The sequence below is a fragment of the Meles meles genome, chromosome 2 (assembly GCF_922984935.1).
Source record: "Meles meles chromosome 2, mMelMel3.1 paternal haplotype, whole genome shotgun sequence".
Classification (NCBI taxonomy): Eukaryota; Metazoa; Chordata; class Mammalia; order Carnivora; family Mustelidae; genus Meles; species Meles meles.
In genome coordinates this window covers 156,336,536-156,362,930 of record NC_060067.1, presented here as the reverse complement: position 1 = coordinate 156,362,930, position 26,395 = coordinate 156,336,536, and the positions used below count along the sequence as shown (strand labels likewise).

At 52.4% G+C, this 26,395-nt stretch overlaps 2 protein-coding genes across 6 annotated transcripts in view; one reads left to right on the top strand and one right to left on the bottom strand.

The window, feature by feature from the left end:
• Positions 1-1,966: 1,966 nt before the first annotated feature.
• On the top strand, positions 1,967-20,756 carry CTSB (cathepsin B). Of its 3 annotated transcripts, none has more exons than XM_045997294.1 (10): positions 1,967-2,116; positions 13,500-13,650; positions 14,570-14,655; positions 15,407-15,521; positions 16,196-16,314; positions 17,163-17,248; positions 17,513-17,656; positions 18,193-18,309; positions 19,233-19,361; positions 19,792-20,756. In XM_045997294.1, exons 2-10 carry the CDS (start codon positions 13,525-13,527, stop codon positions 19,887-19,889), a joined length of 1,020 nt encoding a protein of 339 aa, XP_045853250.1. In that variant the 5' UTR covers positions 1,967-2,116; positions 13,500-13,524; the 3' UTR covers positions 19,890-20,756. The 3 variants fall into 3 exon arrangements, with proteins under 3 accessions (XP_045853250.1, XP_045853251.1, XP_045853252.1); XM_045997295.1 differs by lacking the exon at positions 1,967-2,116 and adding an exon at positions 6,227-6,346; XM_045997296.1 differs by lacking the exons at positions 1,967-2,116; positions 13,500-13,650; positions 14,570-14,655; positions 16,196-16,314 and having other exon boundaries at positions 15,448-15,521.
• A 3,758-nt stretch (positions 20,757-24,514) lies between these two features.
• Positions 24,515-26,395, bottom strand: part of FDFT1 (farnesyl-diphosphate farnesyltransferase 1) — a 31,650-nt gene continuing 29,769 nt past the window's right edge. For all 3 annotated transcript variants that reach the window (XM_045997291.1, XM_045997292.1, XM_045997290.1), the window contains one exon: positions 24,515-24,940. In XM_045997291.1, coding sequence (XP_045853247.1) covers positions 24,719-24,940 — 222 coding nt within the window. In that variant the 3' untranslated portion in view covers positions 24,515-24,718. The remainder of the gene's footprint in view (positions 24,941-26,395) is intronic.

Here is a 26,395-nt window from a genome sequence, read left to right as displayed (position 1 = left end):
AGGAAGGGTTGAATTGTACTCAAACAGTACTTGTTTATTTCTTTTATTTCAAAAACATGACTTCTCGGGCACCTGAGTGGCTCAGTGGGTTAAAGCCTCTGCCTTTGGCTCAGCTCATGATCCCAGGGTCCTGGAATCGAGCCCCGAAATGGGCTCTCTGCTCAGCAGGGAGCCTGCTTCCCCTCCTCTCCCTGCCTGACTCTCTGCCTACTTGTGATCTCTGTCTGTCAAATAAATAAATAAATAAATAAATAAATAAATAAATAAATCTTTATTAAAAAAATGACTTCTCACTCTCCAATGGCACTCATCAAAATTTCATAAAAAGGAGATAAATGTAAAGTACTCAGTCAGCCCTCCTGTTATGATGAGGAGATTTTGACCATGGTCCTCTGTGTGTCTTCCCCACTGGGGTTTCCTTTTATGAGCACCATTATGGGGTCTGTAAATGACTGACACCATGTGGGAGATGAAATGTCAAAACACAGATTTGCAGTCTAGAGTCCACGGTTCTCAACTATGACTGGGTGAGCTTGCAGCTGGGACCATCGTGACCTGCAGCCTTCTTCCCCACTTGCGAGCGCCTCAGCTAATCCACTCAGTTGAGGGTTTAGTAACCATGGGCGGATTCTGAGACTTCCTTGCTTCCACTCCTTTCTTTAATTGGGACCAAACAGGTGTAAGTACATGTGTCTAGCTAGCGCTCTGATGTGCCCTGGCAGGCATAGGGACTGTGTAACAGCTAGCTGCAAGACGCAGCAGATAGCAGCCTGTAATAGGGGAAACAAAGGCAGAAGGAAATGTAAAAAAAAATTAAATGTCCTTATAACCTGCAGCCCATATTGACAAATACTTGAGATCCGCAGACTATAACATTCCTCCAGGAAGCTCCCAACCGTCTTAATGCTTTGCTAGAGGGGAAAAACAACCTTCGCTTGGCAATAGCAAGGTCTCCAGGACCTTGTGAGTCTTCTTTAGCCTATGGAAGTCCTTTTGGAGCTTCCCTTTTCTTTACTTCCCCCAACCCCAAAGTATATGGTCAGTCGCAACTAACAACCCTGGGGCAGCAGTTATTTCTGCCCATGGGTCTTGTCCCCCTGCTTTAATAAAATAATTTCTTTGCACTAAAGACTTCTCAAGAATTCCTTCTTAGCTAGAGCACTACTCAAAAAATACATCACCTGGAACCTCTTGGAGTCCACCAGACCTACAGCTTTCTTATTACCAGGAGCACCTGGATAAAATCTTAGACTTTCCTCAGCCTCTCGAATAAAACTGGGATCATACCTAGGTTGCAAAGTTGTCAGAAGGATCGGAAACCTGGGGATGCATCAAGGTCTTGAGCCACGCCACCGTCTCCATCAGTCTCCCTAGCCACTCTCCGAACAAACTCCAGGGAAAATAGTGTACTTGCTGTGCGTGTCCCCTTTAGGACAGGTCTGGCACACCTCTTCCAAACAGATTTCTGCCCCTAAGGCCTTTCTCTACAGACATCCTGACGCAGGTCCTGAAATTCATACCCATTTATTATTACAAAAGTGGAGGACCTTATAGGCACGTTCTCAGAATATCAGTGCTAAAGGAGCCTGTTCAGGTTCTTCTGGGAGACCTGCTATCATGATACCCCCAACTCAGGGGTTTCCGAATGAATGAAAGAGGAACAGTCATCCCCTCCTCCAAGAAGGGATCCATCTGGCTTTGAATGGCTGCTTTCAGGCGTCGGCGGCCCCTGGGGAATTTCTCCCGGCTGGATGGAAGCCCTTAGGGCCCCCTTCATCTCCCCTCCGCTTCTGGCCCCCATCGGTAAGGCAGGCCGCGGACAGGGCTCGGAGCCCCTCTTCCCGGGGCCCGGAGCCCACCCGCAGCGACGCAGACAGGCGCAGAGTCCGCAGCGGAGGCGGCTGGGCGGAGGGGTGGAGGGCGGAGGGCGGGGGGCCCGCCCGGGCTCCGGCTCGCAGCCGTCACGTGGCGAGTCAGCCGGGCGCGCAGGGCGGGGCCGGGCGCGGTAAATAGGCGCCGGGGCCGGCTCCGGGAAGCTACGGCGGCAGGTCGGGCACCGGCGCTGGCTCCTGTGCGCTCGCAGGCTGCAGGCCCAGGCTCTCGGCTGCGGGGCTCGGTGAGTGCGAACGGGCGGCCCGGGCGCGGCGCGGTCGCGGTGGAAGTGACCTTGGAGCGGGACGGGCAGGCCGAGGCGCCTTTGCGCCCCCAAGGCATCCCCGGGGAGGGGGCGCGAGAAGGCGGGGGGACCCTCGGGTTGCCCCAGCGGGGCAGGCAGGGGTGGCAGCTCGCAAGCTCCTAAAAGTCGTTGGGGAGAGAAAAGCCAAAAAACAACCCCAGGCGGGTAGCCCGGCACCCACCCCGACTCTGACGAGAAAGCAGGCGCCCGCCGGCCCCCTTTCCTAGGGCTGTGTTCTCCACCCCAGGTGGGCTCAGCCCGAACCCCATGGTCCGCCGGGCTCCGGGGTCGGGCCTGGGAAGCAGCGGGGGAGGAGCTGGGGAGTTTGCGGGGGAGCTCCGGGGGAGGAGCTTGCGGGAAGCGCTTGGCTTGGATCCTGGTGTCTCTCGTGGAATCCAGCTCCCCAGCCCCCTGTGAGCTTCGGGGCCTCAGTTTCCTCAAGAAACTGCTGAAATAATAGTGTCTCCCTACAGGTGTTTCTTATTCCAAAGGGTTTGCTTGGGCAACTTTCTACACAGAACCACACGCACAATTTTGGGGGCCGCGGGAAATAGAAACCAGAAAACTGGAACCTGGAACTGGGTGGGGTAGGGTGGAGGCCACAGGATGAGTTAAATCCGCGGATGGGAAGACAAATTTAAGCAGAGGGGTTAGGAGACTAGGTAAAGGGCTTGGGAGTCCCAGTCGCCCTCTCCCTGGGAGGTTGGGGTGGAAGGAGAAGATGCCACTCCCTACCTCTCGAGTGTCCTGGAAGGGAGACAGTGCCTTCCATAGGCCCAGGACTGTTTGGGAGAAGGGAAAGCAGGGCAGAGTCCCTGGGGCACCACTTCTTTCCTGGGTTGATGACCCTGGAGTCCTGGAAGAGACAGCATCTGGGTAGCAGTGAGGGGTGACAGAGTGTGGGGGCTCAGCAGGCCACCCAGGTAGATGTGAATTGCATTTGCCTAGGTCATTCTCTTCCCCTGGCACTGAGGAAGCCAACAGGCTGTGCAAGGATAAGGACACTAACCCAGGCCCCACATCCTCTACCAGTCCCTCGCACCCAGTGGTTCAAATGGAGATCTGGCCTCTTTAGTTTGCTTAGAAAAACCGATCTTCAGGTGCTTCCCCTAGACACAAATGCAGCTGGAATGCATTCATTCCGTTGATTCTGTAGGTTCAGAATGATAAGGTGAATAGGTTTAGAAGGGTGTCCGGTTGGGTAAGGGCTGCTTTTCTTCCATAACATCCTTAAATAATGGAGAATTGTTTCGGTTTTTTGTTTTGTTTTTAAGTAGGCTCCATGCCTACCCTGGGGTTTGAACTCACAACCGTGAGATCAAGAGTCACATGCTCTACTGACTGACCCAGCCAGGCACCCTGGGGATTGTTTCCTGTTCGCACTGGTGATGGTGATTAGAGCCCTTGAACTTTATAGAGAAAGGGGCTGAGCTGCACCCCCTCCCCCATACACACACCCACACCCTGTGGGGCTTTCCCAGAGAGAGTTGAAGGTACCCTGGAGAAAGCTTCTGCTAAATCTTTTTGGGCATCTGTCCCAGAGCTGGGGTATTGTCATTCAGCGGTGGAAAGGTATAGATCCCTTATCTGGGGGCTCCCCAAGCCAGCCCAGCCCTGGCTCCAGTAACTCCCCTGCTGTTGGGTCAGGGCATCTCTGTTTCTGGACTGGTCCGGTGCGTGGTGAGGGTGGAAGCTCTTTGGCCCCATGAACCTGTCCACACGCTGCTGATTCAGTGGCTTGAATTGAGGCCTTTCTCCGAGACAGGCGGGTTCGTTCCTCAATTATAGGACCTGGGTGTGGGGGTAGGAAGTAGAGCACATTTTAGGAGTAAGAGATACTTTGTATTCCTGTTAGGCAGTTGGATTGGGAAGCAAGGGAGAGCACATTCAGGGGAGTTGTGGGGCGTCCGCTGGGTGATTTTCTTAAATGTGTTACGGAGTTGTGGTTGTGTGGAATATCCCTGTCCTTGGGAGGATAGGACTAGGCTATTTCCAAGTAAGGGCTCATGGTGTCTGCTGCCTGTTTTAGATAGTTTGACATAAGGAAAATGTGAAAGATGGTAAGAACTGAGAATTTTTCTAGATCAAGAAGGAAGGAAGTCAGGCACTTTTCAGCCTCACGTGCAGAGAGGTGGTGGGGTTGACAAGTTGATGCATGTAGTTGGGCACATGCAGGTGTGTATTGTACTCAGTGGATATTGGGAGGCAGTCAGCAGTGTCTATACCTGGTCTTGTGTCCTTCATCACCTCTTGGTTTAAGCTCCGCGCACACTTCCGGAAGCTGCGTAAGGGTGGGTGGGCAGTAAATCCTGGGTCTTTCCATGGCTGTTCATGTTCATATCCCACCGAGGGATCAAACGCCCGTATATATTTAGACTTCACCTGTCTCGTTTTTACCCTCCAGCCTCATCCCCACCCCCCTCCCCCCCATCTGGGGCTCACACAGCTCAGGCTTCCGTGGAGTTCCCAGGAAGTACATTTCCTCTTGGACACAGCTCCCCTTGGCCAGAGGCCGGTTCTGGCTTGTTTGCTCTGCAGGCGCCATGACCGCCCCAGAGCCTGCCTCTGGTCTTCCTGAGGTACAGGTAGCTCTTATCTTGTCTCTTTGTAATTCTTTTGCACATTTTGGGGGGGTGCTTTTATTACTTTGTATCAGTCCTTGAACAATGTTAGTAAAAGTGATGTAACTGTAATTATGCCATTCGGATCCTTTCCCGCTTCTGTTTATGAGGGTTATTCTTGATACATGGAGGGCTAGATGTCTACTGAGGGGCAGGTTGTTTTTACTTTCTCACTGTTCACTGCAGGCAGGGCAGGCAGCACTGCAGTAAATCCTGGTATCTCTCAGGCACTCCCAAGAGTTTCTCTAGGGCAAAAGCAGGAGAAGTCCAGTTAACTCCTGGGTTGTAAGATGTGTGCGTCTTCCATTTTGCTCATAGAATGCTGTCCGAGTTTTACCAGTGTGTCCTGCCAGCAGTAGGTGAGGGTCCCTTTTTCTCACCGCCACTGGGTATTACTAGACTTTAATTTTACCCACCTGATGGGCTTGAAATGGTGTTGCTTTTTTCATTTCGATGACCAGAAGTTGAAATAATTCTTTGCTCTCAGAAATCATTGGTGAGTGAGGATTTCTATTTTTGTTGTTGATCGCTGACTGTGTTTGTAGTTTTTTTTTTTTTAAGATTTTATTTATTTATTTGACAGAGAGAGATCACAAGTAGATAGAGAGGCAGGCAGAGAGAGAGAGAGAGAGAGAGAGGGAAGCAGACTCCCTGGTGAGCAGAGAGCCTGATGTGGGACTCGATCCCAGGACCCCGAGATCATGACCCGAGCCGAAGGCAGCGGCTTAACCCACTGAGCCACCCAGGTGCCCCTGTGTTTGTAGTTTTAATGCTAGAACTCACCAAGCTTTCTTTAGATCCTAACAGGTATCTGGACTTAGGCAATTAGTTAACCTTTTCTAGTTTTTTTTTTTTTTTTTTTAAGCTTTCAGAATGCATGTGAGTTTTGGGTAGTGCAGTTTGACTCTTCCATTTTGCAGATGAGAACACTGTGGCTTCTGCAAGCTTGTGACATGACAGGGTCACTAAAATAATTGTGGTGGAGTTTTAGAGTTTGGTCTCTTCATAATTGTCTGTCCCTCCTCAGGTACACTCCTCTAGGCTCGTTCGTGGTGTTTTCTCAGGCACCACTTTCTCTCACCTGTAAAACAAGTTCGATACAAGCCAGAGGTCCTTTCCCAGCATTACTGTTTTTGGACTGTGGGGTGCCTGCCAGTGTTATCTGTCTCTACCAGCCTCTTAACTCACTTCACTCTGGTCGTCGAGATAACCTAGTCACTAGCAAGGGTGAGGGGAGGAGGATGGGATGGATACCACCAAAATAATAAACTGATCCAGTCTAAAACACTGAGAACAACCCAGTTATTCTTCCAAGGGACCCAGCAGGGGCTGGGCTTCTCTGTGACCCTCTGACCTGGGCTGGGGTGGGGTGTGCTTACACATACACCAGTCACTCAGCCTCTGGGCTTGCACAAGACCTGGGAAGGTGGTGCCAGCCCAGGCCTGTGTCCACTCCAGGATTGCGGCATCTTCAGATATCAGCTGGGAGCCAGCTTTTCCTCCACTGAGCCCTCTGGGTGCTTGGGAGTGCTTTGTTCTGCTGGTCAAGGTAGGAGAATTAAATAACCATTATTTGAAGACTTGTTGCTAAAAGTAAGGTGGGGACGCCTGTGTGGCCCAGTCTGTTGAGCTGCTGCCTTGTGCTCAGGTCCTGGAATCAGTCCTGCATCAGGCTCCTTGCTCAGCGGGGAGCCTGCTCCTCCTGCTTGTGTGCTCGCTCGCTCTCTCTCTGACAAATAAAAAATAAAATGTTTTAAAAAATAAAAGTAGAGTGATCATAATTTTTCTGGGGGGGGGGGGACTAGTCTTCGTGGGGCCTCGAGAGGAACCAGAACCAAGCTGGGGAGGCTTGGTTTTTCTGTTTTTCTGTTTGCTTGCTTTTGTCACTGCCAGTGTCTCTGCCCCGAGCCCCCAGCCAGCCGGGAGATGGGATCTAGCTGCAATCGAGTTAGAGCCGCAGTGCTCCTGTGAGCTGGGGAGGCCTGGAACACTGATCTCATTTCAATCTCCAGGGGTTTCCGCCAGCTTATATAAGGTAGTCCTAAGATCCTTCAGAATCCAGGCGGTGTGCCTGTTTTAGAAACCTAGACTTGAGAATGTAATGCCCCCTTTAGCATCCCAGTAAGTCAGTATCTGCGTCCATGAGCAAAGCTTGTGAGCAGAAGCTTCCAGAACTTCGCCCAAATTCTTGTTTCTCAACAATACAAAGATTTTCACCTGCCCAGGGCCTTCCCGGGGTCTATTGTTTGAAGCCCAGGGTCATAATTTTGTTTGCAGGATGTGGGCTGCTATGGCTGATCTAAAGCAGAATTCCATTTGTGGGCACTGTAGCCAGATGGTTTCCAGGCACTGTGGGAGAGGAGTTTGATTGGCCTGCCCTGCTCAGCCTGGTGGGAATTAGTCTCTGGTTTTGGGACAGATGGTTGGCAGGTGGGCAGCAGGGGGAGTACCTGTGAGTGACCTAAACTGTTTAAGTGGGTGAGGCAGGTGGGGCTGCCTTTTTTTTGTTTTGTTTTGTTTTAGATTTTATTTATTAGAGAGTGCACAAGCAGGGAGAGGGGCAAAGAGGAGAAAGCAGACTCCCTGCTGGGCAACAAGCCCAAGGCAGGGTTCAGTCCCAGGACCCTGGGATCATGACCTCAGCCAAAGGCAGATGCTTAACCGACTGAGCCCCACCAGGCCCCCCAGCTGGGGCCCTCTCACTGCTTCCCCAGGTCCCCCTGGGGCTTTCAGGGCTGTGAGCCGCACAGCTTTGGCCCACTGCAGTGGGTGCCCTTTCTGGGTCACACAGCAGTCGCCCGGGGGGCATTCAGCTGCAGGGAGTCTGGCTCTAGACCACAGAGAGCCAGCTGGTGCCCATTCATTCTCACAGCTCTAAGGAGGCAGATGGCAATGACGAGCCCATTTGGTTTTGTTATTTTTAATTTGAGGATTGTAAGCCATGAGGCAGTTAGACACGTTTCCATTACGAGCAGAAACAGGAAACATCAAGGCCGTGATTCAGACTCAAAGGCAAGGTCTCCTTCGGTGCGATCGGAGATGAAGGTGCTGGTGTCAGCCCCCATGGCGCCGCCCCAGCATGGAGGCGTAGCTGGGCAAGTTGCCGTCAGAGGAAATGAAGAGCTGCCTAGTTTTGATGTGTAGGTGGTGCACCAAAGCAGCCGAAACTTCAGGAACAGCTGCCTTGAATGTGAGAGAGAAAGTTGTAGCCGAGTTCTCTAAACAGATCCCACTCGATCTTCCCAACGCTCCTGCCTGTCCACCTGCCCCCTGGTCTGCAAGCACTCCGCTACTGATCTGCAGGGCATAGCCTAATTCCGTGGCTATGGGCAGAATCGGGGCCCTCAGTCTGTGGTCCTTTAGAGCCAGCTGTGGAGGAGGTCCCACGGTGCATGAACAGCAGCAGCGGGCAAGGCCGAGCAGAGGAGGGGATGAGAACCGTGCCAGAGATCCATTCATCTGTGTCTGTATTACCCAGAAGATCACAGCTGGGCTTACTTGGAAATCTCACATACCTGTGTCCCGTCTCCTTAGATTTGGGGCAGACTGAGAATCCAGTCTCCCCGAGGACTCTACAGCCTTAAAGGGAAGCTTTGGTAAAAAACCAAGCTCGGTGGCAGCTCCAACTGTTTCCGTGTCCTTGGAGAATAACAGGACTGAAGCCTGCAACTCAGCACTGGCTCCTCTCCTGCATCCACTCCGTCTTCTTCCAGAGCCCCAAGGTCCACCGTAGTCCCGGGAATGGCTTCAAAGTCATCTGGGGAATGATTGTGCTCTAAGGGGGGTTCATAGGATCCGCTGGCCACAGGCCCCTTTCGCACATGACGACATTCTACAGAACTTCAGTGGCCTGTGCTTCCATAGAAACCGTCAAGTGCTGTAAGGGTCTGGAAAGGGAGGAAGCGCCAGAGCCTGTTTTTTCATAGCCAGATATTGGCTTGGCAAAGGGCCAGAGGGACGTAGTGGCACCCCAGGTTTCCCCAGGAAGGCCAGCTGCCTGAGGTTTGGAGGGACCAACCATCTGCCCGTCCACGCCCTGCAAGCGAGTCTGGTGACTTCAACTGTTCTTACCCACTTTGGGCCCCTCTTTTCTCACAGAATAAGGACTTTCTGTTCATTCTGTCCTGTAATTTAAAAAAAACAACAAAACCACAAAACTGTCAAGAGGGAAGTATTTACCCCAAAGAAGGGAAGTGAAAGCTGCTTCTGTTTCAAGTGCAGGCCGTAGGACCGACCCATGGCCGACTTGTTGAGAGCACAGCTCACATTAGCCAGCTGCTGTAGCTGGTCCACTGTGCATGATTCTGTAGATGCAGAAAGATGCCGGGCACTCCCTGGGGTGCAGTCGCCACTGCTCATGGGACATCTGCGTCTGTCCCTTCCAGCAGGAGAAATCTGACTTCACAGTCTTCGGGCTCCGCAGTCTCCCGACCTCTAGAAAAGGAAGCCCAGTTGGAGGTTAATTGAGATTAGAACCTCATTTTTAATTCAGACTGTGATGTAGGGGTACTCTGGGCACGTCTGGAGTGAATGGGAGTTACCTGGCACAGGCTAGAAGTGGGGACGAAGGGGCAGGGAGGGAAGAAAGGGTGGCTGGTGGGACCTGGGAGTTGAGGGTGCCCAAGGGAGCAGCCCTTTGCTGCTTTCCTACTATAGAGCAGGTGACATCATGGCACTCTTGACTTCCATCTGGAAAAAAGGGTCATGAGCCCCCTTTTACAGCTGAGGCTCAGTGCAGGTTGGTACTCAAGGGTGCACAGTAAGGGAAAGATCTGAACCCAGGTCTCCTGACTCCAAGCCCAGAGCTCGCCCTGGCCATGGGCCACAGCAGCCTATTCACTTCTTGAACCCGAATCCAGACTTTCTCCCAAAGCCACAGCCCCGTGCTTGGGGTGCTCATGTGCTCAGTGCTAGTGGGGCTTGGAGTCGGGTTCAAGCTGAGCTCATGGCTCTGCAGTTCACTGGGGTCCCTGGTTCTCCCTGATGCAGGGTTAAGATGGGGAGAATGACATCGACAGGAAGTATGGAGGAGGACCTGTGGAATCAAGAGAAGAAGGGCAAGTGCATGAAAGTCTCATTTGCGGGGGCCTGGCAGTCCTCGGGAGTTGACTTGGCTATGGCCATGGCGCAACCCTCGGCACAGAAACGGGCAACTGTCTGGGAGATGGGTGGTGCCTCTTTGTTCTCTGCCACGAAAAAAAACAGAGAAAGCTTGTTTCAAGTCCCAGTTACCATGGAATTGCTCCCTTTCCCCACTTGCTTGTGACTTAACATCTCAGCAGATGGCGGAGCCCCCAGGGATCACTGTGGGATGCCCCTCTGTGACCTGTGGGGAGTATTTCCCTCCGGCTGCCTAGGCACCCTGCCACATTCCCAGACCCCTGATGGGTCACGGTGGAAGCCAGGGAGAACAGCCCTCCCGGCTGTGATTTGAATGGGCTTATCATCCAGGCCTGGCCCTGCTGGTGTGGGTCTGATGAGGACACGGCAAGACATTTACCTACCATGAGAGAGGCCATGTGGGTCCCTGATATGGTCATGGGAGCGCCAGCCTCCCCGTAAGGCATTGAAAATGAGAAGGTTGAGTGTTTTGAGTAGAAAGTCACTAGGAGAAGGCCTCACTGTTGACTAGGAGTCAGTTGGGAGTACGTTTGAGGACTCAGGGTTTTGGGTAGTCCTAGCTGCTTTTCTTCCTAAAAGACCTAGACTTCGAATATAGTATGTTCATTTAATTTTTTTAAAAGGATAGTGAAAAATAAGTCTGCCCACCACACATACTACTTTAACACTTTTTTGATGTTTTACATGTGGTAACGGTAAAAGGCATGTATGTCGCTTCCTGGGCTCACACGCTTACCGTGACTCATCTGCTACTTGCTTTTTTCCACTTATGCGTGTGTTGGGCATATTTTACTTTATCAGGACAATATGATTCACTTCACCTACTTCATTCTTAATGGCTGCTTTGTCTTCTGTTAATCATTTACTGTAACTTAACAGTTACTCTGTTATTAGACACCTGCTTTGTTTCTTTTGTCATACAGGGAATATTCAGTAAACATCTGTATACCTGTTCTGTATCTTCGAATTTGAGGCCAGTAGGGTTAATTTCTAAATATCAAATTGCTGAGTCAGAGGGCGTGCAGATTGCAAAAGTAATAGAAATGTCCTCGTGATTGGCCTACCTCCGGGGTTCAGCGGCCCAGCGTCGGTCGCTGCCTGCCATGTCTGACCCCGCCAGGGACTGGCCAGCTGCCCAGCCTTTGCAAGCCCTTCATTTTATCTGTACTTCCCTGTGCTTGAGTATCTTTTGATATCTGATGGCTATTTGTTGTTTGTTTTTTTAAAGATTTTATTTATTCATGAGAGATGGAGAGAGAGAGAGAGGCAAAGGGAAAAGCAGGCTCCCCACTGATCAGGGAGCCTCATGCGGGGCTTGATCCAAGGACCCCGGGATCATGACCTGAGCCAAAGGCAGACGCTTAACAAACTGAGCCACCAAGGCGCCCTGTACTACTTTTTCTGTAATTTGTGTGTCCTTTTGCCATTTCTCTATTGTTTTTATTCGGATTGTTAAGCACCTTTTACATATTAAGGAAATGCAGCTTTAAGCGCAGGGAAGTACTGTTTTGTCAGTGTGCCACATTTTACCTTGTTTCGTTTTTCTCCTAGAAAGAGAGGCTTTGTTTTCATTAATCAAGCTCCGTCTCTTTAAGGGTCTGTTTGTCGATCACAGGTGTTTCTCATTTGGATAGTACAGTTTTTAAAGTGCATTTATTTCCTTCATGTGTTTTTATTCAAGATCTTTGTTCCGCATACCACGTGTGTGTGAGAAATCAGGTGTAAACATTTGGCCTTCCTATGTTTTTCGCAATGCAGAGCCAGTGGTGCGGGCACGTACCCTGAGACAGGCCTTCCGTCTCCCACGGGTGCCACGAACCCTGAGCTTCTGAATGGTTCTGTTGATCGGACTGTTCCGGGCCAGTGTCAGGCAGGGTTGTATACTATCTCCACTACCCCAGGGCGCAGGCAGGAGTCTCTTCCTGCTCTTTTCCAGAGCTGTTTGCTGTTGTCACACCTCTGTCCTTCGGGTCGGGCTGTTGCTTAAGCAGCCTCAAGTTTAAATCTTGCCTTAACTATAATTCACTGTGGGAGGCAGCAGGCCCAGCTGTGACCTGGAAGGAGGTGGGTCCTTCTGGAAGCCCCTGAGGTCAGGAACAGGAAACCCTCCCCCTTCGCCCCCGAAACTACCGCCCCCGCCTTGTGGGTCTCCCACAAGGCCTGGCAGGGGAGGTAGGGGGGAATACAGACTGTGACACCCGGGATATTCCTTGCTTTCCTTAGAGCTGCTTGCCCAAGAGCATGATTCAGAGGTGGAGCCAGTCTCCTGACTTGCTGGCCCGTCTAAGATCTAAGGACTGTGGTTATAATGTGATGGGTTCCCTTCCTGGAAGGACCCGTCTTTGAAACAGAGCCCTTGGCTGACTGGAAAAACCAGAGAAAGCCCCAGACTTGTGCCACTGGCCAGACTAGCTCTCCCTCCCTGGTGCTATTGGGCTTCATTGGCCTGTTTTTGCTTGTTTCCCTGTTTATGCTTGTTTTATATCCCAAATGTAGCTTGTGAAATAGATTTCGTTATGCATTTTTCTAATCTTAGTGGTTCCCCTCTTGGGACCTAATCACCTAAGAATGTTCACTCTCTCAGAGCACTAGCCTGGAAAAGGCTCGAACCCAGTTTGACAAACCCAGTGAGAGGCAGTTTGGCACTAGCAGGGAGGGCCCCGAACTCCTTTTAGCCTGAAGATATGGGTCTTTTGACGGGTTTCGGATGTTGTCATCGGTACTGCCAATGGCCTGGGCCTTGGGTTATGACGGACAGCAGGGCCAGGCTGACCCCGGGCCCAAAGCTCTCCAGATAGCCGCACATCAGTGAATAGCCCTGAATCAAGAGCATGAGTCCGACTTGAGATCAGCTCAGGGGACCCCAGGAGATCCAAGCAGAATGCCGGTTACCAGGCCGCAGCCACAGAGGGGTCTCCCTGCCCGCAGCTCGCTCTCTCCTGGCTCCCGGGCATCTGGAGAAGCGCACACGGCCTGTCTTCAACCCCCTGGGCGGCTATGACAGAATTCTACAGATGGGATGACTGCTCAACAGAAATTTGTTTCTCAGTTGGGGACATGGTGGGAGTGTGAGGTCAGAGCGCTGGCATGGTCAGGTGAGGGTCCTTTTCCAGGTGACCCCCTTCCTGCTGTGTGCCTCTGGCGCAGAGGGCGAGAGGGAGCTCTCTGGGGTCTCTTGTGAGAACTCTAGTCCCATCCTCATGAGAATCACCCCCAACAGCCCCATCTCCGAATCCCGTCATGTTGGGGTTAGGATTTCAACATGAGTTTGGGTGGGTGTTGGGGTGGACGCACATTCAGTCCACAGCACGGCCCTTTGTGCTACGGGCGTAGGTGGGGACTGTGGTGAGACGGGGCCTGGGAGCCTGTGGGCCCTGTTGGTCTTTGAGGGCTCTCGGCCACCACACCCGGGCTTCACAGAGAAGGACACTGAGGAACAGAAAGGGGAACATGGTGGAGCCGGGAAGAGAACACAGGTCTTTCGACCCCTGGGTGTATCTGGCCCCAGAGCCCTGCTGCCTGAGACGGCCCCCTCGTGTACGTTACGCACTTGGAGCATCCTGGTGTCTTGTCTTTTCTAGGTGAATCGAAGATCCAGCTTCCAAAATGTGGCATCTCTTGGCCACCCTTAGCTGCCTGGTGGTGCTGACTGGTGCCCAGAGAAGGCCGCCTTTCCAGCCGCTGTCGGATGAGCTGGTCCACTATGTTAACAAACGGAACACTACGTGGAAGGTGAGCTGTGGGGACCGCTTTTGTGTGCGCCCCTCCCCCCCCGGGGGTTCAGTTGATGCCTCCCAAGGGTGGTGGCTGCAGCTGCAGCCGTGGGATGGTCTGTCCCAGAGTCGGGCTGATTGAGAGTCCTGGCCACTCCAACCATGCTAACCTTCTCCCTGCTCCTTCCCTCTGCCCCGTGCTATGTGCATGCACATGGTGGTGCACGGGGGATAAATGAGCTTTGGAAGTGCTCACAGCTGGGAAGACCCTGGACACCCCTACCCCCCAGTCCTGGTAGTTGTTAAGGCCCATCAGGCGGCTCCCTGCTTCTGCCCAGCCTTGAGGCATGGGCCTACAGGAATAAAGAATGAGCCATGTTCAGGGCTACAGAGGGTCTCTCTGGACCTCAGCAAGTGTAGCAGATCTGAGAAGATACCCAGTGGTCTGGGAGCTGCGTGCCCCCTGGGTGGCTCCCTCGGGGCAGGGCCTTGCTTGCTGTGCAGGGTGCCTGTCCCAGGCTGTCCACGCAGCTGTAACAGAATACCACCGGTTGGGTGCTTCATAAATAGAAGTGCATTGCTTGCTGTTCTGGAGGCTGGAAGTACAGTTGCAGGGTGCCAGCATGGCTGGGTTCTAGAGGAGTGCCTCACTTAGTGGGCAGGGCAAGGCAGCTCTCACAGCTCCTGTTAGGGTACTAACCCCATTCACCAAGTCTCCAGCTTCCTGACCTAATCGCCTCCCGAAGGCCCCACCTCTAGATACCATCACCTTGAGGTTTAGGTTTCAACATGAATTTGGGGAGACACATTTCTTTTGCATTGCCCCAACCCCCCTTGCTCTCCTGAGCTGGACGGGACCCCTGGCCCTGTCAGGCCTTCATGCACCCCACCGCAGCACACTCCCTCTGTTGACTGCTGTGGCTGGGGCTCTCCTGCAGGCTGGACACAACTTCCACAATGTGGACCAGAGCTACCTGAAGAAGCTGTGTGGCACCTTCCTGGGTGGGCCGAAGCCGCCCCAGAGGTGAGTGCCTGCTACCTGGGGACGGATATGCTGCCGCACCTGCCCCACTGCCCTAGGAACAGCAGGAGTTGGTTTGGGACCCTGGGAAAGAGGGAGTAAAAAGGCCTCCTTGGCATCCGGAGGTCTCCCTCCCCTCGGAGCTGCGAGACTGCCTGACAGGGCTCAGCCCCCAGTGCCGTGTTTCCTATTGTGCTTCTCCACATGTCTCAGAGCCCAGTGGGCAGGCCCCCAGGTTTGCCCTGTATGACCTGGTGGATCCAGTCTTCAGGAATTGAAGGAGAATCTGAGAAAAGTGATCTGATCTGCTGTCAGTGTTACATTTTTTTCTAGAGAACTCTGTAATGGGCATTTTCAAGTAGATACTACTCTTGTAGGAAGCATTAGAAATACCTAACAATATGGTTGGAATAGTTACGGGACATCACACAATGGCGAAGCTGCTAAAAATGTTGTGGGGACCCTGGGCAGACCCAAGGTGGTAGTGAGAGAAGTAAGAAACACAGTCATGTAGATCTGTGGCCGAACTCCTGAAAAATACCCAGTAAATAAGACTAGCAAGAAACAGAGGGAACGAGACGTGCTAAATGGTAGAGTTCCTGGTTTGGTTGTATAAAGTTCCCAGGAGACATGCCCACAGATGTCACCTTTGGCTTCCCCACGCCTTCCCTCCCAGGTGGCAGGCGCTAACGTCTGCAGGGATGGGGGAGAGTTGTAAGATGCGAGTTTGTCATGGGGGCCTTCCTTTATCTAGACTTTGGTTTGCCGAGAACATGATTCTGCCTGAAAGCTTCGATGCCCGGGAACAGTGGCCTAACTGCCCGACCATCAAAGAGATCCGGGACCAGGGCTCCTGCGGGTCCTGCTGGGTGAGGCCCTGCTGGCTGGGAGGGGCCCGAGCCCTGCGGGCGCGGGGGGGGGGGGGGGGGGGGGGGGGGGGGGGGGCAGTGTCAGACCAGACCACCAGGTGACTAGGCAAGTTACAGAAACTTTCTGCATGTCCGTTTCTGTCGACATATAAGTCATGACAGTCCCTGTGGTCATGAGTTACTGCAACGACGAGGTGGAAGAACGGGTGGCCCCTGTGTCAGTGGGAAAAGCCGTTCTTCTCTGACACACTGTCCCAAGGCCATCAGCAAGTACCAGCAGTTTGGAGCTACCCCTCTGTATTAGTGAGCTGTCTTAATTTTGTTTCAAACTGGTAAAGTGCGCATGGTGTACACTGAACCGTCTGTTTACTGTCTCTTACTGACCAGTTGAGCTGCCCCCTGTTGGTAAAATCGTACAGTAATCGTGCCCTGTGTGAGCTGCTTTATGTTAACAAAAACCACGTCTTAGAAGTGAACTGAGTGCGCAGGTAGAGATTTGGGGCGGATCGGTCTCCCGCTTTAGAGACAAACTTGAGTGCCAGGACCCTCACTGACCCTGGGGGAGATCAGCCACCAGGAGGGTCTGCGGGGTCCACTGCGGTCCTCTGAAGTGGTGCCTGGCAGAGCCCACGGCCCAGGACTGCGGCTCACCTGGGCGGGGCTCGTTCCTGCAGGCGTTTGGGGCTGTGGAAGCCATTTCAGACCGAATCTGCATCCGCACCAATGGGCACGTCAGCGTGGAGGTGTCTGCCGAGGACATGCTCACCTGCTGTGGCGACCAGTGTGGGGACGGGTGAGTCAGCCCCGGGCCCTCCCACCACGGGAGCCCCCAGGCTGAGGCCTCCCTCAGGGCAGGAGTGGTATTCCAGGTCCGATAACAGCCCTTTGCTGGGATAGCTTGGGGGCCCAGGGGGTCTGGAAGCAGGCCCCGGTGGGACTGCTGCCTTCCGAGAGCTGCGTACAGCCGGGCTGATGCCGCCCAGGGTATGGGTGGTGCGGTCCCAGCACAACAGACATGGTCTCAGGATATGTGGGGACATTTCTGACCTCCAGCCCAATTGTTTTCCTTGTTGCCTTTCCTTGATCATGGAAATGTAATAACCTTGGCGCCTGTTTTCTGTAATGAGGAATGATGGGCCCCCAGCTTGGTTGCAGAAACTGAATTCCCACCGTGGGTGCCTGTCTTTCTGCTGACTCTGGCGTTGGTTTTACAGCCGTGGTTCTCAGATACGACTGCGGATTAGGAATACGTGGGAGTGGAATAAGCATCCAGGCCTCCTCTCCTTCCAGTTAACCCGTTCCCGGCATTAGCATTTTCTGTACTAAAACACCAGGGAATTGCATTGTGCTAAGAATCCGTGTGACAGCTTGGTTCAGGGTAGACATGAACACGAGGGTCCTTCTGTCTCTTTGAGGATGGTGGTGGGCAGGCCCGGGAGCTGGGGAGATTCCCTGGAAGAAGTGACTCTCCCGGGGTGGGTGAAGTGGGCTTGGTTGGGACCCAGGGGAACTTTCAGGCCGGCTGCTGAAGGCATTGGTGGATCCGTAAGGGACCCTGGGCTCTTAGGCAGCAGGCAGCGTGGTCTGGGAACAGCTTAGAAGTTCTCGCACAGTGAATTTAATAAGTGGCTCTTTCCTTAGCTGTAATGGGGGCTTTCCTGCTGAAGCTTGGAACTTCTGGACAAAAAAAGGCTTGGTTTCCGGTGGCCTCTATGACTCGCATGTGGGTGAGTGTCTGCCCTCAGCCCATATCTGGCCAGATTTTCTAAACCATGAGTAAGAATGGTCTCTGCTTGCATTATAAAGTGAGGGTTGAGAGTTGGGTCGGGAAGTGGAGAAATCCAGGAGGAGTGGGAGGCAACCCCCCCAGGGCAGAGTTAGCAACAGCGTCAGTGCTGCAGTCTGCGCCTGTACCATTGCTGCAGTTTTGCCCTCAAGGGGCTTCTGAAGAGACTCTCAGCTGATCCTTCCTTTCTGCTGGGCCCCCGCAGGCTGCAGACCCTACTCCATCCCTCCCTGTGAGCACCACGTGAATGGCTCCCGGCCCCCGTGCACAGGGGAGGGGGATACCCCCAAGTGCAGCAAGATCTGCGAGCCCGGCTACACCCCATCCTACAAAGAAGACAAGCATTATGGTAAGGTGGGGCCCGCGCTGCCCAGCACCCCGGGGCCAGGGACCCACTGACATCCTTCCTGAGCCAGAGGGAGAGGCCAGGGCGGTTGACTCTTGGAGCCAGGAACACAGGAGGGAGAAGGAAAGGTCATGACCTTGTCAGAGGGAGCAGCACACTGTGTTTTCTGCCTATCTCCGTGCCAGATCCAGCCCCAGGATCTCTGTTGCGTCAGTCACAGACCCTTAGGGTTGGAGGGACCAGACCCCTCGTTTTACAGGGGAGTGATCTGGCCTAGAACCTTCAGGGCACTGCTCTGTCCTTCTCCCAGGGTCTCATGCTCACTGCCCCTCTCGCTGCAGAGCTGTGCTCTCCCACATCTCCCCTTCAGGGTCCGGGGCCACTGTTCATTCTTCCCCAGGGAAGCCTTCCATGACCCCTGGTCTGGGTGAGACCCCAAATGCAGGCTTCACCTGGCGGCTCCCCGTAAGTTAGTGAAGAGCTGATGATGGCACCGCGGGGGGCACGCCTCACACCCACTCGGCCGGTTCATTTGCCAGGATGCAGTTCCTACAGCGTGTCCAGTAGCGAGAAGGAGATCATGGCGGAGATCTACAAGAACGGCCCGGTAGAGGCGGCCTTCTCCGTGTATTCTGACTTCCTGATGTACAAGTCTGGTGCGTGTTGGCCCCCTGATAGCAGCGGGGCGGGGGAGGTGTGGGTTGCAGGGAACCAACAGGACTAGATCCAGGAGGAAGAACTTGAATTATGCTGGCGAAGTCCCAGACCACGCTCCGCGTGGACGGGGGAACAGGAATCACCTGGCTTTGCGTGAGGCTGTGGGGATTCACCCTGGAGATCCCGACGCCCCTGGCCTGAGGGCTGCCTTAGAAACCCCCCACTCTGGCACAGTCTGTGACTGGCCCTCCTCTCTCCATTCTGCCCGCTCAAATGTTTCAGCGTTATCCACGGTTAGGGAACACCATTGCATAAAGGGAGATAATTCTGGAAGACAAGATTATAAAGCTAGCTGTTTTTAACAGTAGCCCCTCCCTATAATTTAAAAGGGTGCATTTCCAGTTTGACAGAGGGATTCACCAGTGTGGGGATCACCTGCTGCACAGGCCCCGTGAGCACCTTGGCCTGTAGCTTTCTCTGTCAGCACCGGCTGCCACCACTCCGGCCTCCCTCTCACTTCACCTCTGCAGGGTGCTTCCCAGGACAGAACCTTAAAACTTAAGTTACAGAACCCTTTTGACAAATCCTCATGTGGAGTCCTAGCATGTAGAACAGGTAACTGGAATTGAATGGTAACATTAAACTTACTGCTTAAGTTAAAATTTGTAGCTTCAGTTTTCAAGGTAAGCAACGAGCACATTTTGTTGGATTCCACTTTAACATTTACTCAACATATTTGGGCATTGGGCTTTCAAAAACCTATTGAAATCATTGCCCCACATCATGGGAGCCCCGGAGCCTTCTGAGAGAACATCAGGGCACCTTGTTTGGGAGGGCGTGGTGGGCCAGCTGGGTTGGAGGGATGCTCTGGGAAGTGGGGCAGCAGCCCGGTCTCTGCCCAAACGGGCTGTCCTTTTCTCAGGCGTGTACCAGCACGTCACTGGAGAAATGATGGGAGGCCACGCTGTCCGGATCCTGGGCTGGGGAGTGGAGAATGGCACACCCTACTGGCTGGTGGGCAACTCCTGGAACACGGACTGGGGCGACAGTGGTGAGTGGTGGCCCCCTGCCTGCTCACAGGGTGTGTGGGCCAGGATGGGGTGGTCATCTTGTCTTGCTCTGCTCCAAATACTGGGCCTGGGACTCAGCAGTGACCTCCCGGGGGTTCCCTTGCCATGAGGGCAGACGCTGATCCTGAAAAAGGGTGGTAGGGGTCAGGCCATTGCTTCGAGGCGCTTGTCCCTCAGTTCCCCATGCCCGGGATGCAGTGCTTGCTTATGTGGGGTCACATGGAAGTGGGGCCAGAGCTGGGCTGCTGGGCGGACAGAACAGGTCGGAAGAGCACCTTGGGGCTAGTTTGGTGACTGCTTTGGGACTAGGCTGGTGTCTCTTGCTCCTGGGTCTTCCTGGAGTAAGTCTGAGTATGTTGGCAAGGCTCGTAACTCAGCACACTTTTAAGGCATATCATTTTTGCTTTCCAGGCTTCTTTAAAATCCTCAGAGGACAGGATCACTGTGGAATTGAATCAGAAATTGTGGCTGGTATTCCATGCACTGACCAGTACTGGAAAAAGATCTAATCTGCTGTGGGATTAGTTCTGCCAGCCCTGGGGCACTGTTTCCCTAAATATAGCCAGTTGGGCTGGTGAGGAGATGGAGGGTAGAAATGTCTTTTATTCTTTTGAGTTCAGATATGATACAAGAGGTTTTAGACAGGGCCTGAGGAACTGGGCCAAACCTCGTGTCTACTGTCAGAGTCGTCTTCCAAGGAGACACATCCAAGGCCTGGCTACCTCCCAGCCCGTTGGGTGGACTGCAGTCCCCGTGCACACTTAGACCACGTGAGCTGCCACCGCAAGCGAAGTGAGTCCTTCCCCCCCCAGACTAGTGCTGCGCGTAGTGCCTGCTGCCCCCGCGTCCTCCCCGACCGCACTCACCAAGAAGCCAGACCGAGACCCAGAGGTCTGTTAGGCGTTCCAGAGGAATGGAAAGTGGAGTCCCTAACAAGACCAGTCCCCCACCAGCAGTGGTACTTCTAAGCGAGTAGCTCGCTAGCTGTGGGCTAGGTTGAAAAGAAAACCAGTGGGCCAGCCCTGGGAGAACGCCATTCTCCTAGGGCACCTGCGTCTCATGAGCTTTGCGGTGCTGCTGCAAAGACGCTCTGGTCTTGTCCTTGGCATGATTCCTTCTTAAATAAACATTTTATTTTGTGTGCACCTCAGCTGATCATGTGAATGAAAGAGGAACAGCTGGGAGAGGTGTCCTCGCTTCACAGACTGTGTCCCTCCAACACCACCGGCTAGGCGTGAGCTGACTGGCCTCCCAGCCTAAATAGTGACACTCATTTGGGAAAAACCAGCTTTAACTGTAAAAATCACTGCTTCACTGTTAATTTAATCAGGAAAGGAATGACTGTGCCAATTAAACGTTTTCTCCCTCAACGTGAAGCCTGTGTTCTGGTGGGATGCCGCTGTCTGTCCGTCCTTACCCCGCAGATCCCTGTCTTCCTGGATCTGGGTGTCCTTGAAACGCAAACCAGGGAACTCCTGCCTCAAACCACGGTTTCTCTCTCTGTCGTTCCTTGTTACTTTCATCAGCCCTGCTCTATAATTCATCCCTTAAACTGTCTCAAGCCCCAATGATTTGTGCCCCTGCTTAATTTCAAGAGCTAAGAACATAGTTGTAGTCCATTTTGTACCAGCCCCAACCCAGCAGTAACCTGTGTGGGGACTCACACAAGCGTGGCGTGTGGGTGATGCCGGAAGCCAGCTGTCCTAGTGGAGGGCCGGGTTGCCCTGGGCCCTGCCGATGTTGGGATGGGGTGGAAGCAGAGCCTGTGTGTCCTGTTCTGAGTTCCCTTGTCTCCGGGTTCTGTTGCTGGTTAAGAATCCCAAGCAGTGAAGTATACTAGTGTTTGAGGGAACAGGAAACTAGAAGAAATTACTCCCGTCCCACTGGCATGTCAGTACCTAACTTCTTTCCCAGCTGAGGGCTGGACTAGTTCAGAAGCATGGGATGTTTGACTTTCTGACGGAAATGAGAAGTTAGGGATCAGAAACTGCCTCATCAGATAGGCTCTTAAACACCTGGTGAATATGGAAGGGAAAATTTGAGAAGGCTGGGATTAAATGAAAAACTTAAAAAAAAATCTGTGAAACCTAGCATAATACAAAGGCCAAAAGCCACAACTTTGCAATCACTTTATTCTTTAAGTTTTCAGCTGGAAGACATTCATAACCTCAGTGTAGTTCTGACGAATTCAACCTGTGCTCAAACAGTTGGGTGGCCCCATGTCCACCCGGCGCTCAGCCAGGAAGCCAGGGGGCATGGACAGCAAGGACCCAGGTGAACCGCAAGGTGTCTGCACGCTTGGCTTAGGAGCCTTGGTTAGAAAACAAAACCAATGTTTGTTTAGGATTGGGATCAATGTCAATACTTAAATAAACCTCAAATTACCTCATTGACCACCCTGTCACCTCAGTTCATCAAGTGGTACGCTTTTCTCGGGTGCCTGTCAGAACGAGGTATTCAGTCAATGGAAAGCACCATGCCTTTTTGTTCATTACCCAGAAGAGGGTGTGGGTGTAGTTTAGACTTCGAAGCTTGGGCACATAGTTGCTTTTCCACTCTGAAAATGTGTCAGATAGCTATGCTTCAGACCAAAAGCGGGGTCTACACCTAGCACCTTAGAATGCAGAATTTGGGCCAGAGCTCTGAATCTGCCCCTGCAATTTAACAAGACTCCTGCTGGTTCACATGTTCATTAAAGTTTGAAAAGTAAGGCCTAAGAGCAATGGTTCTCAAACTGGGCTCCTGACCAGCATTTGTATCACCTGAGAACTTATTAAAAATGCCAGTTTCGGGGTTTGAGATACAGTCCTAGCGATCTGGGACCTTCAGGTAATTTGGATGCTTCAGTTGGAGAACCACGGCTTTAGAGCTCTGCTTCCCAAACTGCTAAGATTAACAATGGCTAGCCTCCTCTCCTCCCCCAACACACACATGCCCCACAGAAATGGTTCAGACAGAACGGGGCTTCCAAGTAATTGCTCCAAGCATTTCCTCAAACGGAGATGGGTGTGCATGTGTGCGGGTCTATCTGGAGCCTCAGAAGCTCCCCAAACGTGCAGAGCGGGCTCCTGCTCCTGTCCATTGTAACGGAGTTTTTAAATTTAGAGCCCTGATTCAGATGTGTTAGATACTCTGAGGAGAAGCTAAAATATTCCTCTGTAAGTAAAAATCAAGTAGACTAGAGGCCAGAGAGAAAATATATCTGATTGATTAAAGTGTGGAGCAGAGGATGGGGTTGTCAGATTGAACAAAGGATGCTCCGCCAGATTTGAATTTCAGATCAAATAATTTAGTAGAAATACATCCTGTGCAATAATTTTGCAACATAATTATACTAAAAAAAAAAAAAAAAAAACTAGGGCGCCAATTCTAGTTGAACTGGTCATCCTGTATTTTACCCAGCAACGTCAACAGAGAACTCTAGAAGGAAAAGGATCTTCCGCCGAAGCACCCAGGAGTGGACACAAGAGCTAAGACTTTGCACAAGTCAGTGACAGTAAAAGTCACATAACTCTATAGCTGGGAGGGGCCTAGATCTTCTAAACTATATAGAAGCTCGGAAAGTCCCACAGGTCATCACTGAGCCGGGAAAGAAAACTTCCAGAACCACCACCTCAGACCACAATTCTACCAGGTTGTCCTCTGTCCTACACAGCCTGTAGAGAACTCATCCACCATTTCTACACATATTTCTAACCACCTACCTTGGAATCTCAAACCAAGTTCTGAGGCTTAAATTGCTAGGAGCCCACCTCAGAGCTGTACTCTGTGTCGCAAGTGCCTGGCTTCAGCATGGTGACAAGTTTGTCCAGGACCGAGCCTCAAGTGAACCAGTTCACTGCAGGTGCCATGTACTGAAACTAAGCCACTGTGTCTGGTGGCAGCCGAGGACACAGAGGAAATCAGTTTATGTGTATAATCATGGGAGGCCAGCATTCCTGCCGGGGAAACCCCCCCGCTTCAGTGATTAAACCACCACACACAACGGACTGCGGAAGAGCAGGCTACATACACCGAGAGCATGAATGGCTTCTAGAAAGTACTTTCATGCCCCACATCAGGGATTCCTCAGCTTGAGGGGCTTTTTCAAACACCCTCCGAAGGGACCGAGTCCTCCCCGGCCCAGGCTGAGATTCGCAGTGTCACTGGAGGAGTGTGCCTCATGCCCCCCGGCCTGTGGGGCTAAGGGCAGACGGCGATGCTAGAAGAATGAGGCTGAATGCCCTTCGGCTTTCCAGCCCATCACCTGAAAACACATCTTGCCTATCTCGAGGCCTCCATGTATAAACTGGTGATTTTTTTAAAAAAGAAACAAAAGCCAAACTACAGAAACCCTGGATATGGTTAAGATTTCTGCATGCAGCTAGCAGAGTTGGCCAAAGTGAGAGCAGGCCGGCAGAGGGAGGGCAGGCCACAAGCTGGCAGAGGTGAGGCTGCCGCACGCTCACTTCCCAGTGGGCACAGCGTGCAGGGCCCAGGTGGTTGGATCCTTCTTCCTGGTCCTGCTCTGGCTGGCTCCCTGGGGGCTGCAGATGGCTATCTGTCCCTCCATCACTAACTCCATTCCTGTGTTCCTATTTGGCACGTGCACCTAGGCTTTCAAATGAGCTGCCCTCAACAAATGCAAAGTAATTCAGTTTATTACAAACACATCTTGAGATATGATGTCTTCTTAAAAAGTCAGCCTTAACTGGAGGCCAGTCTTCTACGATGGGGGCCAAAGCAATTCTGCAGTTTCTTTCTGAAAGCTAACCTCCTTTTAAACCAGGAAGCGATTCCAGAACCCCCAGCAGTCAGTCCTTAGCCTTCATGGGCAGAAGACAGTCTGCATTCTTAGGAAACCTGGGGCTGTTGCCTAGACCCACAGGCATGGACATCTACTACATTCAAATCAACTGAAGAAAACAAAATGAGAAAAATGAGAACCCAACCGAGAAAATTCACTTCACTTTGTACAAGGACATGTATTCCAAGGCTGCTTCAAATTAAATACATTTAATTATAATTCTAGCTAGGATTCACACTAAATAAGATCTCTCAGCAGCCCCCGAGGCCACCATGTCCCCAGACCTGCAGTGAGGGGCCCTCTGCTGCCAGCCACGGTGCATAGACAGGAGCACCGCACACAAGGGCCTGCTTGCTGAGGGTGAGGTAGCCTTCCCTTTTATTATTAGCTTCTTGACTGCACGTCACAGTTCCTAAAAGTCCCAAGTCCACAGAGTTCTTTCAGGGATTGAAGCAGGAGGGAAAAAGGGGGGACGGGGTACCAATATCCTTTTTCTTGAAGAAAAGGCCAATCCATTTCATGGTGAACTTGAGCTTCCAGACTAAGACCCAATCAGTGTTCTCCAGTCTGCACATAGTCTTCTGTGACCTGGGACAGCGTGCTCAGGTACTGCCAGCTCAGGGCAGCCAATAGCATGACAAATGACAGGTAAAGAGGGGAGTAGTGACTTCGGGAGATCAGCTGACAATTAGGAAGATTCTGGGTCCTGATGGTGGAGATGATCTGCCTGGTTTTACCAGAAGATGGGTCTGAGCTGGGGATTCTGTGATAAATCTGCCAAAGAAAGGAGAAAATTATAAGTGCCACTTCATGAGTCCTAGGAACTTTATAAACACCTTCTGTATTTACTTCTTACAATAACCCTACACAGGGAGGTTTTATGTCCCTCTTACCAATGAGCAAATAGGCTCAGAGAACACGGAAGGAATAACCCAAAGTCACTCCACTAATAAGGCAGGACTGTCCATGGAGGCCGGTATTGTCCTGCAGCCTGTCCGCGAGAGCACCGGTGAGTTCCTGCCCCCGGGGAGCCACTGCATCGAGCTGCACCTCCCTGGCGCCTCACACAGAGCCGGGCGCGGGGTGGGGAGCCTGGGAATGTCAGCAGGGTTTGACAGCTCTGCTCACACAGCAGGGAAAAGGCTACTGAAAAGACGGGGCAGACGCAGCCAGACAAGATGGATCTGTAGTGTGGACCACAGGCTGGACGAGGGAGGGTGAGAGCAGAAGCTGGGAGCCAGAGTAGTCCTCCCAGAACCCTCTCTCGGTGCCTCTTGGCCCTCCTACTCCCTCCACAACTCTCCAGAGCATTTGTTGAACCCAGGCCTCACATCCATGCTTTCAACTACAGCTTAAGCTGAGGCCTCGATGCCTCTCATCTGAGCTATGACCAGCCTCCAAACTGAGCTCTGACTCTATTGAACCCTGAAGTCCACTCACCTGCTCGCCACACCATCACCAAAGAAATGGAAACCTCTGCTTGACACCCCCATTGGCTCCCCATGGGCCGCTGAGTGAGGTCTCAGCTCTGTGACAAGGAGCACAAGGCCACCCATGACCTGGGCCCACTGAACCTCTCCAGCTTCATCTGCTGCTGCCCACCTGGAACAACTCATGTGATGCTCTGCACGCTTCTGTTCCCCTCTTCGCTCGCACCATCCCCCCACAACCCCTGGAATGCTCCTGTCATGCTCCTTCACCTCTTATCCGCTGCCCAAGTCTCAAATTAGGTGTTAAGTCTTCTAGAAACCTGCCCTGGGGCGCCAGGTGGCTCATTTGGTTGAGCGTCTGCTGTGGGCTCAGGTCATGATCCTGGAGTCCCAGGATCAGGTTCCTCATGGGGCTCCCTGCTCAGCAGGGACTGTTTCTTCCTCTGACCCTCCCCTATCTCATGCTCTCTCTCTCTCTCACATAAATACACAAAATCTTAAAAAAAAAAAAAAGAAAAAAAAAGAAAAAACCTGCCTGAACCCACAAGTTGAGTCACATGCCCCGTCCTGCACATACTCCTACCTTCTCAATTAACACTGAATTCAGCTACTTCTATGTGTCTCCCTGATTGCAAGTCTCAAAGGCACCACATCTTACTGGTCTTTCTGCCTCCAGCCTAGCTCCGTGCCTGGCACACAGGAGGCCCTGTTCAGATGGCCACTGACTCAAACTGACAGAGCAGCTAAGAGATGATGCAGGTGGGAAGTGACAAGGATCTGAGCTGAGATGGAGGCAAAG

Excerpts from the sequence above, each read along its gene's own strand:
- CTSB (XM_045997294.1), top strand. The coding sequence starts at position 13,525 with ATGTGGCATCTCTTGGCCACCCTTAGCTGCCTGGTGGTGCTGACTGGT. Across the intron at positions 17,657-18,192 it reads CAAAGAAGACAAGCATTATG|GATGCAGTTCCTACAGCGTG; the intron begins GTAAGGTGGGGC and ends TTCATTTGCCAG. Across the intron at positions 19,362-19,791 it reads CACGGACTGGGGCGACAGTG|GCTTCTTTAAAATCCTCAGA; the intron begins GTGAGTGGTGGC and ends TTTGCTTTCCAG.